Here is a 17,259-nt window from a genome sequence, read left to right as displayed (position 1 = left end):
AAAAAGAAAGAGAGCCTGTTTGCGCAAACCGCACATGGTTGGGAGAGGTTTCACTCTACCACCCACGGGAGCAACTGAACAGATGACTATTGAGTTTGAACATAGTTGGTGGTAAACACCCCAGATAAGGTAATTCACACTGCATAGCGTTGCGGCCGAAACCGGATATTTCCTCCTTGTTTGCTTTCCACTTGTCATTGTTGGTCCTAGCGCAGCATCTTCACGATGTGGACTTTTGATTTATTTCTTTTAACGAGAGAAGTGTTTATTGCTAGGCATACGTTTTGGACGGGCGTAGCTCGAGGTGTGACATAATCAGGTTTTCTTGCTTTAACTGAAGAATCCACATTTTCTGCTTCATACTTACCATGTCTCATCTTGTCCTCAGCTGTAGGCTGTAGATTATGGTTGCATTAATCATCACTTGTATAGAAGGATTTACCTTTGACCTCCTATGCTTGTTTTTTTTAGATGATTCCTTCTACAGGATTTAACAGGAATGATGTTATCTGCGTGTCATATTATTCACCATGAAGCCTGCAACACAAACCTTTTTTAAAATTCACATTCACTGAGCACACAATCAAAGAGCTGCTCGCTGAGGCCTAGAAGCGTTCTATAGATACATGTCTATGGAGGCCAGAAATATTCCCTTACGGTGAAAGGAGATTAGTTCAGGAAATTTAGAGAAAAACACCTATTTGTTTGAAATTGCCCGCAGTGGTTTTGAAGTACGGCAACTTCATTGCATTTCAACCATGATCAAAGAAGTTAACACTGAAATGCAAATCAAGAGCACTTGATTGGCGCGTGGCTTAAAAGAACAACAATCAAATACTGTATATGTAATTTGACCTCCTCACCTCCGTGAACAAATTGTTTTCTCCAGACAAGTGGAGCTGCATTCCCCTGACGCCAGACACACTGTGGTACTGCGCTGTCCAGACCAACCATCTGCCGTCACTTGGTTCTCTGCAATGCATGCTGTCACATCCACACTGACGCAGGTCTGTCGCACAGTTACACGGCAAATATATCATATGATGTATGTAAATGATGAACGATCACGTCATCTCATCACAGCAAGCTCTAGCTGAGGTGATTCATCACGCAGCCAGATCAGGGGTTGCTGGAAGCAAAGAGATTCGACACGTGGGATGGCTGGCAGGGAAGGTAAGGAGCGAGAGGGTGTGTTCTTGTGGTGTATGTCTGTGTTTGTCCCAAAATAGAGTCCTTTCACCTTAAAAAGTCCATTTACCGTTTTATCTTATACAGGGATCTCCTGTTTTTTGCCGGAATCCCCCGGCGATAAGTAAAACCAGCAAAGCATGATTACAATGGCGAGTTTACACTTGAAATACCATTTTATTAGAAAAGAAATCTTTCCAACAGCCTGGTGAACGTCTGCTCCTCACTCTGCTTCTGCTTTGACAATGTGTGTGCCTTTGCTGTGGGTGCGTTTAACGGTGGACACGGCACGTCCCTGTGGGTGTAAAAGTGGGAGTTGGGACGGGAGTTGATTACAACTCCACAGGTACGTGCCGTGTAACTCGTGAAACGCACGCACGTCACAGCACGTCTCTGCGCAATACGGTATAACTTTTTTAAATCCGCAAAAGACAGAGTACGCAAAAATCAAAGCGAGAAGTAGGAAGGGATCACTGTAGTTTTTTAAACAATACAATGCTATTTTTTTCCATCAAATACACATGCTAAAAATGGGTGGTTTTAGTGCTGTAATGGATGAACAGCATTTGATTTCATCTCAATAGGTAATTTGTTGTGCTCAACCAATTAAGTGGCCAGTCAATTAAATCTGCCAATTATGGCCATTCAAACATTTCCATATGCATACAGAAAGCTTCTAATCACATCAGACTCACTTTATTCTAATTACATTTTCTCTATTTCTGAAAATGAATATCTGCTCCAAATGTCTATCAGCCTTGACTTCTAATAATCGGTGTCAACTCTGGGGGGGAAAAAATCTCTTATCTCTTATCTCTAATAACTTGTATCATTTCAACTCACAAGGACATCATGTTTAATTTTCCACAATTGCATCCCCTTGCATATTCGCCATTACAAGTCCTTGCGTATTCGCCATTACAAGTATACGGCATAGCCAATCACCTTAAACATACAGGTTCACTTTCTAGCTCAACATTTAACCACCTTCAAAAACTTAGGGTCACTTTGTAATATTGCTCATCAATTATACAGTGTAATACTTATTATCCAGCTGTGGTATGAAATATATGCTTAACTCTCGCTATAATCAGTAGAAAATGACTTGGTTTCAGGCATAAACAGAAATAAAATTGGGGGACGCAAGTCTATGTTCTCACTTTTATCACAGCGCCACATTGAGCATATTATTGTTAAGAAAATGTTTGACTCGACTTCACCTATCTGTAGCCTATCTGTCAAATTCAAACCCAATGACATTTGAAATGTTTTATCATCAAATTTTAACAATCATTCCTACCTAGTGACAAAAGCTCTTTCTCATGAAAAGGTGACCCTTGAGCCTGTAAAAATCCTCCAATGTGATTGGCTTAGAGAGAACTTCAAAGAGCTGCTTAGGATTATGTAGCTGGGCTGCAGATAAAGTCTTATAATAAGAATAGTTATGAACGTAAAATACCAAGATGTATGTGGCATATGCATGCAGGAGTGCTGCATGTAAAGGATTAACTATTTGGCTTCTGGAGGAAAAGCAAGAGGCCTTTCTTTGAAGGATAGGATAGGGATTCTGTAGGAAAGCAAACGTCTCAATCGCACATATGCACCAGCACCAGAAATAAATTAGCATTTCTATGACACGAATGAACCACATTTCTCTGGAATTCTGGTTTAGTTATTGACTTGCTGAAGAAGGGGAAAACAAAACATGCAAGGTCTGCATTTAAACACATGTATACCGATTTATGTATTCCATACACATTACTACTCTCTCTGTTGGAGTTTGTGCTTGAGCAACTTTTGGGAGAAACAGTCTCGCTACTTTGCGCACTCACTGACATTTTCAGAATGCACATTATGTTTAGTAGTGGATGCAATAGTCTAATGATAGTATGAGTGGATTTTGATGTTGATCTCTCTTTGTCAGATCACAAAGATGAGTCATGAATTAACTCACCCTACATGATATGTGTGCTGCCATTGTTGTGGAAATGTCCATATGGATTTTGGAATAACCTATCAAGTGATATCTTGTCCAGGAACTTCTCCTTAATCTGTAGCTGTACTAGCCTTAAATCTGGTATACAGTGATCCCCCCTACTTCGCGGTTAATGGGGGGTGTCAACCCCCCGCAAAGTCTGAAACCCGCGAAGTAGGGTATCAGTTCCAAGATTTCTATGTACGCCCCAATATAGCCGCAGTAACCATAAACAATGCTTTTTTTTGTTGTATTTTTTGCGTATTTTATTTCCTTTCTCCTATTATTTAACATTACATTATCCTTATTAACATTATTGTATATTCATTACATAACTAACATTACTTAGTTTGTTGAGAATTTGTTCTCAGGACTGGTTATCTGCACCAAGACTCCGGTGAGAGAGTACGCAAGTCATCACGTTGAACTTCACATTTTTTTGGGCTCCTGTATGGTGTATCATGTAGTATCTGTTGAATAATAAATCAACAACAATGTTTAAGTCAGTCAACTAACATATAAACACTTGCCGAACTTTAATCTATGAATTTACTGCATTTTTAGCCGACATTAGCGGGTTAGCAACAACTAACAACAACTACTAACTATAAAGTGCAACCTCTACACAAACGAACACATAAACAGAATAAACACTCGTCGCTTACTAAACATAGGCAGTAGCGTGCGTTATCAACATAAATGATAATAGACTATAAATATGAGCTTACGTTGTCATTCACTACGTCACCGTAACGAGCCGAATGACGCACAGAGAACGTAAACTAGGAAACGGAATTGCAACGCGAGCCGACAAATTAAAAGCATGCATTTCAAAATAAGATAAAAAATGTCACGAACTCTAACACTTGAAGAATTCTTAACATAGCTATTAACTAATATTACTTAGTTATTTGATGAAGTACTGTATAATGTACTTTTTTGCTTTTTTCAATTTTTTTCCATTTTTGCGCATTTTTTAAATTATTTTTTTATTTTGAAATATATTTGATTTTTCCTGGAAAAACCCGCGAAGTACTGAGACCGCGATATCTGAAACCGCGAAGTAGGAGGGATCACTGTACTCTATATTACTTATAACCAGAAAAAGCATTGATGGACTGTTTACACGATAATGGGACATTAGTCGCACAAATAATGCACACATTTTTTCCCGAAGTAACTAAATGAGTTGCGTTCCATGTACTTGTGCAGCAAAGTGAGAGCGAGAAACAGTGCTGGAAGCCTGTGCTAGTAGTGGTGACGGAGAAAGACCTGCTGCTCTTTGACAGTCTGCCACGAAGCAAGGAGGCCTGGCAGAGTCCAGCACACATTTATCCTCTTCTTGCAACACGGTGGGTTGATCTTCACATCAAAACGAAACCAAACCAAAAACTTCATGTAAACTGCGTAAACATTGAAGGTTTAAAGGCCGCAGCTAGCCTTCTGAAAGTTCGATCGTATTAATAGATTTGACTTATAACGATCCATTTTGTGTCCGTTGTTATTAGGGCTTTACCTATTGAGAATTTTTGTTCTTCGAATATCATGCAGAAAAGTCAAATCGAGGCTGTCAGCATCGAGGTGTGCCAAGTCAATTACTGTATGTCTATCCAGGCAGCCTCAATGGAGCACTTGAGCGCTGCTAGCTAGCGACTAATTCATGCTAAACGGAGCTACCGTATAACTGCGCCCAAGCCACCGAAAAACACTGGGAACAGGAGTCGTATGCCAATGTCGGCGCAATTAAATACGATGTTTATTAGCGCCCCGAATATATGAATGAACACAATTTTGGAACAAAGTTGTGCCGTTTGCATCAAGAGTAGAGAGACTGACTAATCAATCTGTTATTTTGCTGCAAACTGCCGCGAATAATTTCAAAATAAAAGCGTGCATAAAAGTGTCCATCTGATAAACCAAGGTTTATTTTAAAGTTGGCCTTCTCACCGCATTTCTGACGTGTTTTACTCTCTCATGCAAAGCATTTCCATATGTTGCTGTGATGGGTTAGACATTTTTTTTCTGACGTGTACACTATATTAAGTGGGAATCTGGGGCATGGAAAATTGCCCCCAGAATTTTTCTCGAAATAAGGTACTCGAATTACTCCAGGACTCGTTTCAGCCCTTTCAGCTCAGGAAAGACTCACATGAGTGTCATGTTAATTAGAAGTTAGAATGTGCATCGTAATGTCTTTCACTTAATTGTTATTAACTTAAGTTAAATAAAGATTCAATCACCCCGTTAAGAGTGTTCAAATGTAACACATTCATGATGGCGATAATCTGATCCTGGAACAATTTAGTTGAATGTACATTATTTCCATTTGTATGGAAATGAGAACAAGCTGAAAGCAATTTAATTTTGTTTTCCCACATTCCACTGTGTGTTCAATGTGAGTTTTTGTGTCCCTTCAGTTTGGTATACTCTGGTCCTGACATGGGTTCCCCTTACTCGGGCACCGAGCTCTTTTTTGCCACTCGGACCGGCACTCGCCTTGGAATCGAGACTCATCTTTTCCGGGCTGAAACCAGCAAGGATTTATCGCTGTGGACTCGACAAATAGTCAACGGCTGTCACGCATCAGCCGAGATGATCAAAGAAGTCAGTACCAGTGAGTACAACTACGTCACACTGACAGACATATTTTCATACACATCGATACCTTGACTTGGAAGCTTAATTTACTCCATGACTAATCTCGTAGCTACCTCGATTACACTGTATCAACTCAGTTTTGAAATAAATCAAGACGCCACGAATTGAAATCATTAAAAGCTACATACCCACACAAAAAATAAATGTATATAAATAGACTAACACTCATGCAAATTTGACCTTCGGAGAAGTGACGCCACCGATGGCCATTTACACTGCCACTAGCTAAGTGGCTTTAAAAAGGCATAAATACACTGATTTTTCTGGGTCACTTTAGCAGTATTTTCTGCCTCCGTGGCAAAAATGCCATGGCGTATTACTTAGGATTGTACCAATAAGTCTCTGAGAAGGGCTGAGTGCATTTCATTGGTAAGAATTAGGGCTGCCACTAACCTTTTTTTTTTTTTTGAGTTGACCAATCACCAAATTGCAGCATATGGCATCAGCAACCACATACTTGTCAAGTTTAAGTGATGGAAAATTGGGAGATTTGTCGAACATCAACATCATTGGCTTAGGGCTTGAATTATTTCAAGTATGTATAAATTAATAATAAATACACTTATAATGAGCACATTCAACTCTGTTTAAATTTTGCAGCTTATACTTGCATTTCTGACATGTTTATAAATGACAGAGCTCAAATTAAAGGTAATACTGTGGCCATATTGTTTTTTTGTTTTGTTTTGTTTTGTTTTTTGCTGTTAAAAATGACTGCATTTTAACATGGAACTAAAAACTACACACTATACAGAGTAGTGCTAATATATGGAATTACCGCTTTATATAAATACAAAAATAAATACTTGCCACCATATTTTAATAATTTGGAGCATCAAGTCTTTTAAAAAGATTAATCCAAACAATAAAAGTGTGCTATGCAACTGAAATGGGGGGAAAAAATCTCTAAAGATGGGGCGGAATATATATTTGTATAGCACTATAAATTAGCAATATAGAGTATTTGTTTTACTGTTACAGTATGTGTTGAGGGCTAGGTTTATGTTCTGTTCCCATGAGTGCTCAAATATCCCAGTTCAGAAGTGCAACACTGCTTGTGAAATGAAAGACACCGTGAGGTAGTGCATGTGCTGTTCCCGCTTCAATGTCAACCACTGGCTGTTTTGGTTGTTAATAAACCTGAGCACTGACTAATGCCTCGCAACAGACACCAAACGCTACAATATGGTGTACGCGTATAAAACAGATTATTCCGTTACATCAAAATACGTACAGTAATCTGTGTGTGGTAATGCTAGCCAGCTTAGACACGACAGTTTGAGGGTGATCAGACATCCCGTTTTGATGGGGACAGTCACAATTTTGAGTCTAGTGTCTCAGGTCCCGATAGATTTGGCCAGCTACATCATTTTGTCCTCATTTTACGTAGGTCGCATCCCGACGACCCTTTTTGTTCTGTCCAGCAAGCAATTTTTTGGCCACACAGTTGTCTTAGCGACTCAACCGATAAAGCATACACAAAATGACTTTGAACTGCATTCGACAATCAAAAGCTACGTAGAAAAGCAAAGGAAAGCGAGTACTGTAAGGCTAACACAGATGTATTCAATGACTACTCGCACAGTAGGAGATCTCAAACGTCATAGAAATACTAATTCAATGCACCCAAACAGCAATTAATTGTCCATGCGTACACTGAAGTTGTGTATTACTTGATCGTTTTGAACTGTCATCCAAGATAGCATTTAGCTATCAATTGCAAATTATTCTTCAACGTATATCCAGTAGAATACATTAAAAAGACAAGTTATTTCATGTTTAAACTGATAAACTTTGTTATAGAATTTGATGCATTTAGTCTTAGTTAAAGTACTGTAATTACACAACTACCAGTCACCTGTGGGGGGGACCCATCGATAGTACATTCAAATACAAGCTCTTGCTTGCTGGGTGGCCAATTTCCATATGTTATCATTCATTCCACTCTCCTTGTGAGTGTGTTCATTTTGTATCTGTGTGTTTGGCTGCTTAACCCTTCAACGGAGTCAGGCTCACTTTTTTCGTAACAAGTGTCACTGTATTTGAAATACACTTTTTTTTTTTACTTGCAACACAAAGCAAAAGTAAAGAATTAAATTGGAGCAATGACGTCTCATTAAAAATGGTGTTAATTGGAACCCGTGTGTAAGTGATGTTACACCGGTATAATAAAACAACAGCATGTTTGAAATGCTGTCTCATTAAATGTACCCCTTCGTAAACTGGGAGAAAAATGCATCAGGTTGGCGAATGTACAAGGATGGAATAAAACATGCGGCACAGATCCTGCGACACTTCCTCAGATGTGTTCAGGCACGCTGGAACAGCGCATATCCTGAGAAGGCGACAACTTGAAGCGCTGCGAGTCCAAAATCAAGTCTGAGCTCATGAAGCAGAATATCAACACAAACGTCCGCAGAATGTAGAAGAGAGCCATATGGGAGATGTTTACAAGCTATTTCTAGATGAGAGCGGCATTTTTCTGTGTTTGTAATTTTCTATTTATTGTCAAGGGAATTCCAGCAGAACCCCCTCCCCTATCTCACTCCCTCCCTCCCTCCCTTTTCTCTCCCTGCACAAAATGTCCTGGGAACTGCATGCCTCCCATGGGTGAGCACCCCCCACTCCCTCCCCTCGCCAGCCCTAACTCATCACACAGTGCCAAGTTTCACTTCAGACCCTCTTGTATCCATCAGCGTTGTCTGCCCCGTGCCAGATCCACATTGTAGTATTCGGTAATGTCACTTCTGCATCATTTAACACAACCAAGCTTGCCTACTTTGTGTTTGCACTCACTTATCCAACAGGAAATGCCTTAAGGTGTATGTATCACAATCATATTATTTATTTCATGCTTGGTTGTGGGGAAATGGGACTTTTCTTAATCTTATTTAGCGCCATGACAAAATGTTGTCTAGACAGATAAAGGCAAGCTTTGTAGCATTCTTAGAATCCACAGGGTTTTTTTTCTTTTTGTTTTTTTCAAACTACTTGTATTGATTTTTGTTGGTTCGGTGCAAGGACAGTGGGGGTAAAGGTAAACAAAAATCACGTATCACCTTTTTTGAGTGTGGGAAATAACTGCGCAACAAACAACTGCCTGTTCAAGCCAAGCTGCATCCATGCATTATTTAGTAAGAAATTAAGGAAAATACCCTCTCATAAATATTTAATCCGGTTCACAAACAAACAAACAATGGTAAAAATATAAACTCCTTGATAAAGATCTCGCTGCACAGCATGCATTAAATGACTGAGGCTGACTTTTTCTTTGGATTTCAGATTAAAATGTTAAATTCTGGACAATCACCGCACATTATGTATGTTTTAGTCATAGTTTTGGACAATTGTGGACTTTTACGAAGGATTTTACAAGTCACTGATGTTTATCCTAGGGGCATGACTGGAAAAAGTATGAAAGACACTTCATGTGAAATTCCTTAACAGGAAATGAATTTGTCAGTTGGATGCAAATTATACATGCAAATTATACTTAGTGCTTAACACAGTGTGGACAAACGCTCCTTAAGGGCAAAACAAACATTCAATTGACATTCTGGTAGTATTGTTAGGGTTTTTACAAGTTCTTGTTAAAAGTCACGCACCGCTTGGCTGGCAACTGAGTCTTTGCTCGTTTATTCAGGTTCATCTTGACAAATTACAACAATATAGTATTATAGACAGCTGTGTATGTGTGTTTGTGTATAAATATAAATTGTGTATAAATATAAATGAGTATGAAAGCTATTTTAATTTGAAAAACGATTTATTTTGAAAACTTGACAGATTTTCTTGGATTAATTTCGGTCACTCGAGGAACAAAAAGTCACTCACAAATAAGTTAATTGAGTAAGAAACAGACATCCTGTCAAGAGACAGGTGACGAGCCTACAACTTTGAAGAAAAAGAAAGCTTTTACGAGACAATACCAGGAATCCTACTTGAAATAATGACTTTGAGCGGTAAGGACTTCAAGTGCTACCTCATCCAAAAGGACCCACAAAATGACAAGGAATGGATTCTCTACCTTTCTGTTACCGAACCAAATGAGCTCGCAAATGGCGGCAGCCTCTAAAGTATTCTCTAGTCCCAAACTGTGTGAAGAGACAAACAAGCTGGGGGCTCCCATTAGTTTGTCATTAAAGGTGAGCTCATATTTTATGCGCACTTTATATTCACCACTCCCCCGCAGTAAAAATCTCAAGCGTTGATCGCTTTACTAAGAGACTAAAAGAAAAGTCTACCTGCGATTTGGTGGCAAACAGTTCAGGGTATCCCCCGCCTACTGCCCGGAGACCGTCGGGATAGGCACGAGCAAGCCTGCGACCCTCCTAAGGATAAGCGGCTCTAGAAAATGGATGGACAATTCAATATGGTTTTTCACATAAGGTGTGCAAAACGTTTCAAGAGTGGTTCCATTTGAAAGTGGGCCGACTCCATCCATTTTAACTCAGTGAGATTTTTTTTTCTTTTTCAATGTGGGTTCAGTCTTAAAGAGTATGATTGAGTTTTTTGTTGTCTTTTGGCATATTTTTTAAGAAAATTGTCGGTATTGTAAATGGGTGTTTCCTTCTGAACTATACTGTATCTGTCCAATAAAAGATGACTTGTTACGTATCTCAGTATAATTCAGTTCATTGATTAGATTTTTTGAATTTGATGGACTCACATATTTTTAATAAAATGGACTGCTTCAAACTGTTTTTTACCCCACTAGCAAGCTGTAACAGCTTTTTGGGAAAGGTGTTTTTTTTTTTTCTTTTTTTTAAACAAGCTCTATTACTTACAGCGTTTTAAAACCGTGTGTTTATCCAAGGGCGGAAGTTAGAAATTACCATAATTTACCCCGCTGTGACACTTTAAGTGCAACACGACGGGGTTCTAAAATCATCAGTGCATAACCTACAGTTAATGTCATTTTTCAAGCTTAAACTTGACAGTAAAACTCAAATGTAGTCCCATTAAAGACTTTTATGCTTTACGCATATTGTTATGCTTACCATCTGCGCATATTTGTGTTTCACATCAGATCCTCTCTTTATCTCTAATGTCATTTCATTCTTTACCGTCACCATTTCCCCCACTCTTTTACATCAAAAAGGGGAAAAAAGACTTGATGCTGCATGAAAAAAGTCTCTTTGCTTCGCTGTCTGTCTCTCAGTTTCAGTGTGTGCGTGCGTGTTTGTGTGTCCTACCCCCTGCCCTTCCACACTCACACACACACACACACACACACACACACACGTAAAAGGTTTCCGGTCAAAGGATAGTTTCACTTTTAATCTGCGACTACAAGAAAACGATGACGTTGTAAAACTGTTGAGGTTTCCACTTCCCTTCCTAGTGACGTTATATTGTGTTGTAGTTCTGATAAAACAGCCCTTTGAATGTAAAAACTTAAATAGAACATGTACATCAGTTGTGGTAAAGTCACATTAAAAAAAAATTATATTCAAACTTGTACTTCTTTTCCAGAACGAGGTCAGGGTACCACATTCTAATCATGTGCAACAAATGAACATGTTCAATAAATTTAAAGGTCTTTTTTTCTGTTGGAAAGTAAGAGATGAATCAATATACCAAAGTGCACCTGACCCAAATCACACACATTCTTGTGCAGTGTATTGATTCAAACCCTAGCTTTTAAGCATTACTAAGTAGTCAGATATACAGAAAATTTCCAATGTATTTAATATTTCTTTCACAAGGTTTTGAAAAGATATCTTTTAACTTTCTGAATAAACGTGTGCTTTCTTTTTACACTACTTTGATTCATTTGATGGTGTGATGGTATGTGGGTAAATCCAACAAAAATGTGGTCGTTGGCATTTTCTCAATACGTGGTAAGCTGTCATAAGTACTGTCAGGATCAGTTGAGGAATGTTTGGAATTGAAATTATCAACTGAAGTAAATAAGAAAAATATATAGATACTGTAGGAAGCACTTTGTATAAATGTCTGTTCGGGCAACTTTTGGCACTTCGAGGAGAGCCGTTCATTCATGAACCGTTTACGAAAACGATCCACTCAAAAGACTGAATCTTAAGGGTTTTTTTTATATTTTCATTTTACGGCTCTTTGCAAAGAGAATCCCATAGTTTACAGTGAGGAGCCCTTCAAAAGACTCAATTTGCAAAGGACTGGCTTTTTAACGTTTTTTGTTTGTTTGTTTTTGTTTTGCTGTAAAACAACTATGAACAGCTCTTTGCAAAAACTCTGAATCCCATAGTTTACAGTGAGGAGCCTTTCAAAAGACTCGGTTGGCACAGCACAGAGGTTCTCAAATGGAGGTACTCATACCCTGGGCGTACTTGAAGGAACTTCAGGGGGTACTCGAGATTTAAAAAAACAAACAAACAAACAAACAAATATTTAAAAAATAACAATTGAATTAATTTTTTCAGGAAAATATAAGTTCATAAAATAAATTTTATATCCAGTGGATTATTCAATTTCTTTATTGTAAAAACCCAGATTCTCCCCCATACTAGAACGGTTCGACCCAACTTGTCATGTGCCACCTCTCGTTACCTGTCAAGTTAATGATTTTTTTTTTGAACGCATCTCCACTATGACCCCAAATGTTGAATATTTTTCTGTGGACAAGTATAATTATCTCTTCTTGAGAACAGTTCTGACACTTTATGTTGATTATTTTTGGAGAGGACAAAAATTTATTAATAATTTAGCTAATGATTTATTTTTGTGAACGTATTTCTACTGTAACTCCAAAATAGGGACGCTATATGTTTAATATTTTTCTGTGGAAAAATATTTACTTAGAATGATTTCTTTTTGCTAAAAGATCTGACACTTTATGTTGATTATTTTTTACATTTTTTTTTTTTAATAATTACTGTAAGTGGATTTATTTTTGTGGAAATCTCTACTGTAACCCCCAAACAGGACGCTCTATGTTTAATATTTTAGTGTGAACAAGTATTTATTTATTATTATTTCTGTTTGAGAATAGGTCTGACACTTTATATTGATATTTTTTGTGGACAACTATATATTAATAATTAAGTTATTTCTTTTTGATAACAGATTTCTTCTATGATCCAAAAGAGGACAATTTGGGCTGATTTTTTTTTTTTTTTTTTTTTGTGGACCAATACAAATGACATTTGAAAGAGTCTAAATTTTAATAAATCAGACACCGATGCCATGTTTTACATTTTTTTTAACCCACATATCTGAACTCACATCTTGTTAATTTGATGATGCATTGCCAAAAATTAATTATTGTGTCCTTAACATGTTGAAATTCACATATTTTCTACATACATTAAACAGTACAATTTCATCCAGTTATACTTTGATGAGTTATTTCTGCGTTTCAGTACACATTGCATCTATATGTTCAATGCCAAAATATACTACAAACATAGTTTGACTGTTTGCCATGTGCAGTGTATTTAATAGAGCAGTTGAACCAGTTTCTGAAAATACATGAATAAATCACCTGCTTGAATATCAAACAACTGACTGAAAAGTTTGAGATTGGGGAGGCGGGCCTGGTGTAGCAAATCCGTTAGCTGGTATCCAAGCAACGGATGAATTTTCCACTCATGCTTTTGACGTAACAATTTACGGTAGTGGTACAGTCAGAAACAAATGCAGTTTGGTACTCATGAGTGGGCTGTGTTTTTCTCATAATGAAATGCAAATTGCTATAGCTCAACAAAATGGGTATGATTGGCTGTGACATTGAGTAGCGATTGCAATTGTGAGCCAGCTCTTCTTTGTGATGTCATGTTTAAGTGCATTTTATCGCTTTTAAAAAACATTAAAAATTGGCTTTTTATTCAAGCCCTGTATAAGTGCTTGTGCCAAAACAGTTCCATTTTCCACAAAATTATTCAGAGTAAATACATGCTACAAGACAACCATCAGCTGCTCCATTCAAGTCAAATGAAAGAATTTCCAAATGATGGCCATTTATAATAATATATTATTATTTATAATAATAATGCACACAATTGGTGAACAGATCTGCATAAGGATGTGATTTAGTGCTACAGTACATGAGGTATTTTTGTCAACGAAAAAGAACCATCTTTGAGACAAGGATGTGCGAAGCAGAAGCACACATACTTGAATGAGCACATAAAACCACACACACACACTCTCACACTGATTATATACACACATCCTTTTCAGGATATCTGTAAACAATAGCGAGATAATAACTTGCCTCTGGCTCTCTGTCCCCTCTTTGACCAAACATGTAGCTGAGCAGAGGAAATGATGTCAACAGAGATGAGTTTATGTTGATAAAAATAAGAACGCCTTTGTGTGTGTCAAGATTTTCAAATAACGAGACTTCAATGTAGCCTGATCATACTGAGGGCCAATGAAGCAGATGCGACATAAAAGTGCAGCGTCGTTATGTGTAAATTAAGAAGCAAGTCCAATGTTGTTAAAGATACAAAAAAGGAGAGGATTTATTGCTGCTGCACAGATTAATGATGCTGAATGGTGTGTGTAGTCAACAAATACTCAATCACTTTTAACGTGACATCACAAAAGTGTGGCGCATACTGTATGGGGAGGAGCCTGCAATAGATCACATAGCTTCGTAAGTGGTTGCAAGCGATTCTTTACGCAGTTTGGTTACATATATATATATATATATATATATATATATATATATATATATATATATATATATATATATATATATATATATATATATATATATATATATATATATATATATATATATATAATCTCACTATTCAAGGGTTGGCCATGCAGAATGCATTGTGTGCAGCATATAATGAAGTTATAAGGCCATTAATCTTTGTAGTGTGTTTGTGATTCTAGTATTGGAATCCCTTATTTATGTTGTGGTTTTTTTGTACTAAACAAGCTGTAACTTTAGATTGCGTTTAAAGTAGTGACATCCAGGTAAATTTTTTCTACAACTTCCTTAAATTGATCACTTAATCTTTGCTTGTAAAAAGAAAAAAAAAAAAGTTACTTTGTTTTGAATGACACTACTCAGGAAAGAGTTTATTAAAAAAAAAAGTCCCATGATATAAATGTAAGAATAAAAGGTTATGGTAGGGCTGTACAATTAATCAAATTTTTATCGCGATCATGATATTGGCTGCCACGATTAATTAAGCTGATCCTCAGCAATAATGACATTTAAAAAGCTGGCTTCACTACATGTCAAATCAAGCACTTTGTCATCCTATCACCAGGGGGCAATGTTTCCCAATTGTTTAATGACAAAAGCCTCTGCTTTTATCACCCTATTATTTATCAGTGTGAAATGACGTTGAGTTTCTCACTCTGATGAATAAAATATACAGTGCTAGCTGTCACTTGAGACCCATTTTGAAAAATTGGCAAAAATTTTGAATAAATTCAGTTTGAAATGACCAAAAATGACATTTTGACTGCTAATTGATTAAAATTTGCATAAAAGTGAATAATGTGCTTGGTTCTAACTAGGCTCCATTTTTTTCATTGCTTTGCACTCAGCAAGTAAATTAGCTGTGTTGCCCTGTGTGCCATTTGGTTTAATTATTTACTTTATTTATTTTTATTTATTCTTATTTGTAAGCATCAAGCCTTGAAGCCTTGTTTACATACTGCTTGTTTAAAAAAAAGGGCAATAAATAGACATGTTTGACCAAACATGATGAATAATCATGGTTAACAATCATGGTTTCAATATAGACCAAAATATTTGTGATTATTATTTTGGACATAGTCGTGCAAGCCCTCGGTCATGGGATTGATTAATGTGTAATTAATAACGGGATTGTTACTGCTGTAAATGGTTTATTTACAGAAAGGTTCAAATAATTGGTGAATAGCATCCATTTTGCCAATGTTTATAGGGCCATAACCAGTGGATTTAATTAACCCTATTCATTACATCCTGCACAAAAATAAAACCCTGATTTCTTTTTTCGTTGATTTCCTTCACCTTTAAATTCACTAACTCTTACTTGCATTTTTCCACTAATGATACTGCTTCTTTCATTAAAAAAAAAAAAAAATATATATATATATATAATATATATATATATATATATATAATCGTGGGTTTCAAGTTGTCAAGTTTTTTTCAATATAATTTCAGGTTTGACTGAAGGGTTGTTAACCTTCTTTTACACATGTAGAATATGTTACTTGGAAAACTGTCTGCACTGTCAAATGGATGTTTTTTTTAATTTTCATTTTCCATGTTGTGCTTATAGTAGAAAAAGCTCTGTACTAATTTCACGGGGCCTCTTTGTATAAAATTTTGGAGGGTTTCAAGGTCCAAAGTCCTGAGTTCATGTTTATTGGTGACCGAGGTTTCTTTAATAATTTATTTTAGCATTAAAGGATTATTTCTTTTTGTTAGACCGAGAACCAAATTGTTCCTTGTCTCTATGCTTTAGGTTGGTCTTCAAACCCTCTGGAATTATCTTCTCTTAAAGCTACATTTTTAAAAACTGTAACTCATCCAAAGGGCTTAAGCTATCTAAGGTCATACATTTTTCCATTAGCGCTTGGCTATATTGTGCACGCTTTAATCTAGAGGTCTTTTGCTGAAATTTCATATGTAATTTTCAAAAAAGCAATGTTATAAATACAGACCCTCTGGATAGGCTTAGTTCAACAACTCATTACAATATACACATTTATGGACTGATTATGCTCATATTCTAGCAACCATGGTTTACATGAATACAAAAAAAAAAAAAATCAAGGAACTAATGGATGCTATCAATGAATCTCTTAGGTTGTCTTTACCTGGGTCAGGAGTGCCGTCTGGTGATCCACTATGAGCAGGGCTTCTCCGTGTTGGCCGATCCCAAACGGCGAGACACTGAGAATGGAGACGAGGGCCGACGCCATACCCCAACCAAAAAACGAGTGCTCCTGTCCTACCCCTATGACAAACTGAGGATGTCGTCGGACGATGGCGTTCGGATGCTGTTCCTGGATTTTGGGGGGAAAGAGGGCGAGATTGTGAGTATTTTCCTTTCTTTTAATCATAAAAATGACAAGTTTACATGTGGCGATGGGCATATCAAGTTGGATACAAGTTGTGATATTTGTTGTATTTAACGGGCAGATGACATTATTTTGATAATATTATTGGATTCAAATTAACCCTGTATTGATCGTGCAAAGAGGACAAACAGAAAATAAAAATATAGGCGATGCCCTAACGTGTATTTTCTTCGCCGAATTTACCAGCAATAAAATTGCAGGCCCACCATCACAAAATAATTCCTCTTAAATCAACCGCAGTCTGAGGTCTCCTCCATGCTATAAGACTTTTAATCAGTTTCAGTCAAGACATAACAAGTCGAGGTCGCTCTTTTTTTTCCTTGAGCAGTCAGGACCAATTACAGTCAAACGTGGGAAAAACGGAACAAGTGCCACTGCCTTATGAAATGGTGGCATTTTCATTTTGGAAACCA

General features: G+C 37.1%; 1 protein-coding gene across 1 annotated transcript in view; it reads left to right on the top strand.

The window, feature by feature from the left end:
* The window catches only part of LOC148426795 (beta-1-syntrophin-like), a 45,504-nt gene that overhangs the window by 22,521 nt on the left and 5,724 nt on the right, over window positions 1-17,259 (top strand). Inside the window, exons 3-7 of the mRNA XM_088411499.1 lie at window positions 890-1,007; window positions 1,084-1,173; window positions 4,376-4,515; window positions 5,581-5,777; window positions 16,572-16,801. Coding sequence (XP_088267625.1) covers window positions 890-1,007; window positions 1,084-1,173; window positions 4,376-4,515; window positions 5,581-5,777; window positions 16,572-16,801 — 775 coding nt within the window. The remainder of the gene's footprint in view (window positions 1-889; window positions 1,008-1,083; window positions 1,174-4,375; window positions 4,516-5,580; window positions 5,778-16,571; window positions 16,802-17,259) is intronic.

Source organism: Hippichthys cyanospilos, chromosome 3 (assembly GCF_059441005.1).
Source record: "Hippichthys cyanospilos isolate Australia breed blue-spotted pipefish chromosome 3, RoL_Hcya_1.0, whole genome shotgun sequence".
NCBI classification, from domain to species: Eukaryota; Metazoa; Chordata; class Actinopteri; order Syngnathiformes; family Syngnathidae; genus Hippichthys; species Hippichthys cyanospilos.
This window is presented reverse-complemented; position numbering and strand designations above follow the sequence as displayed.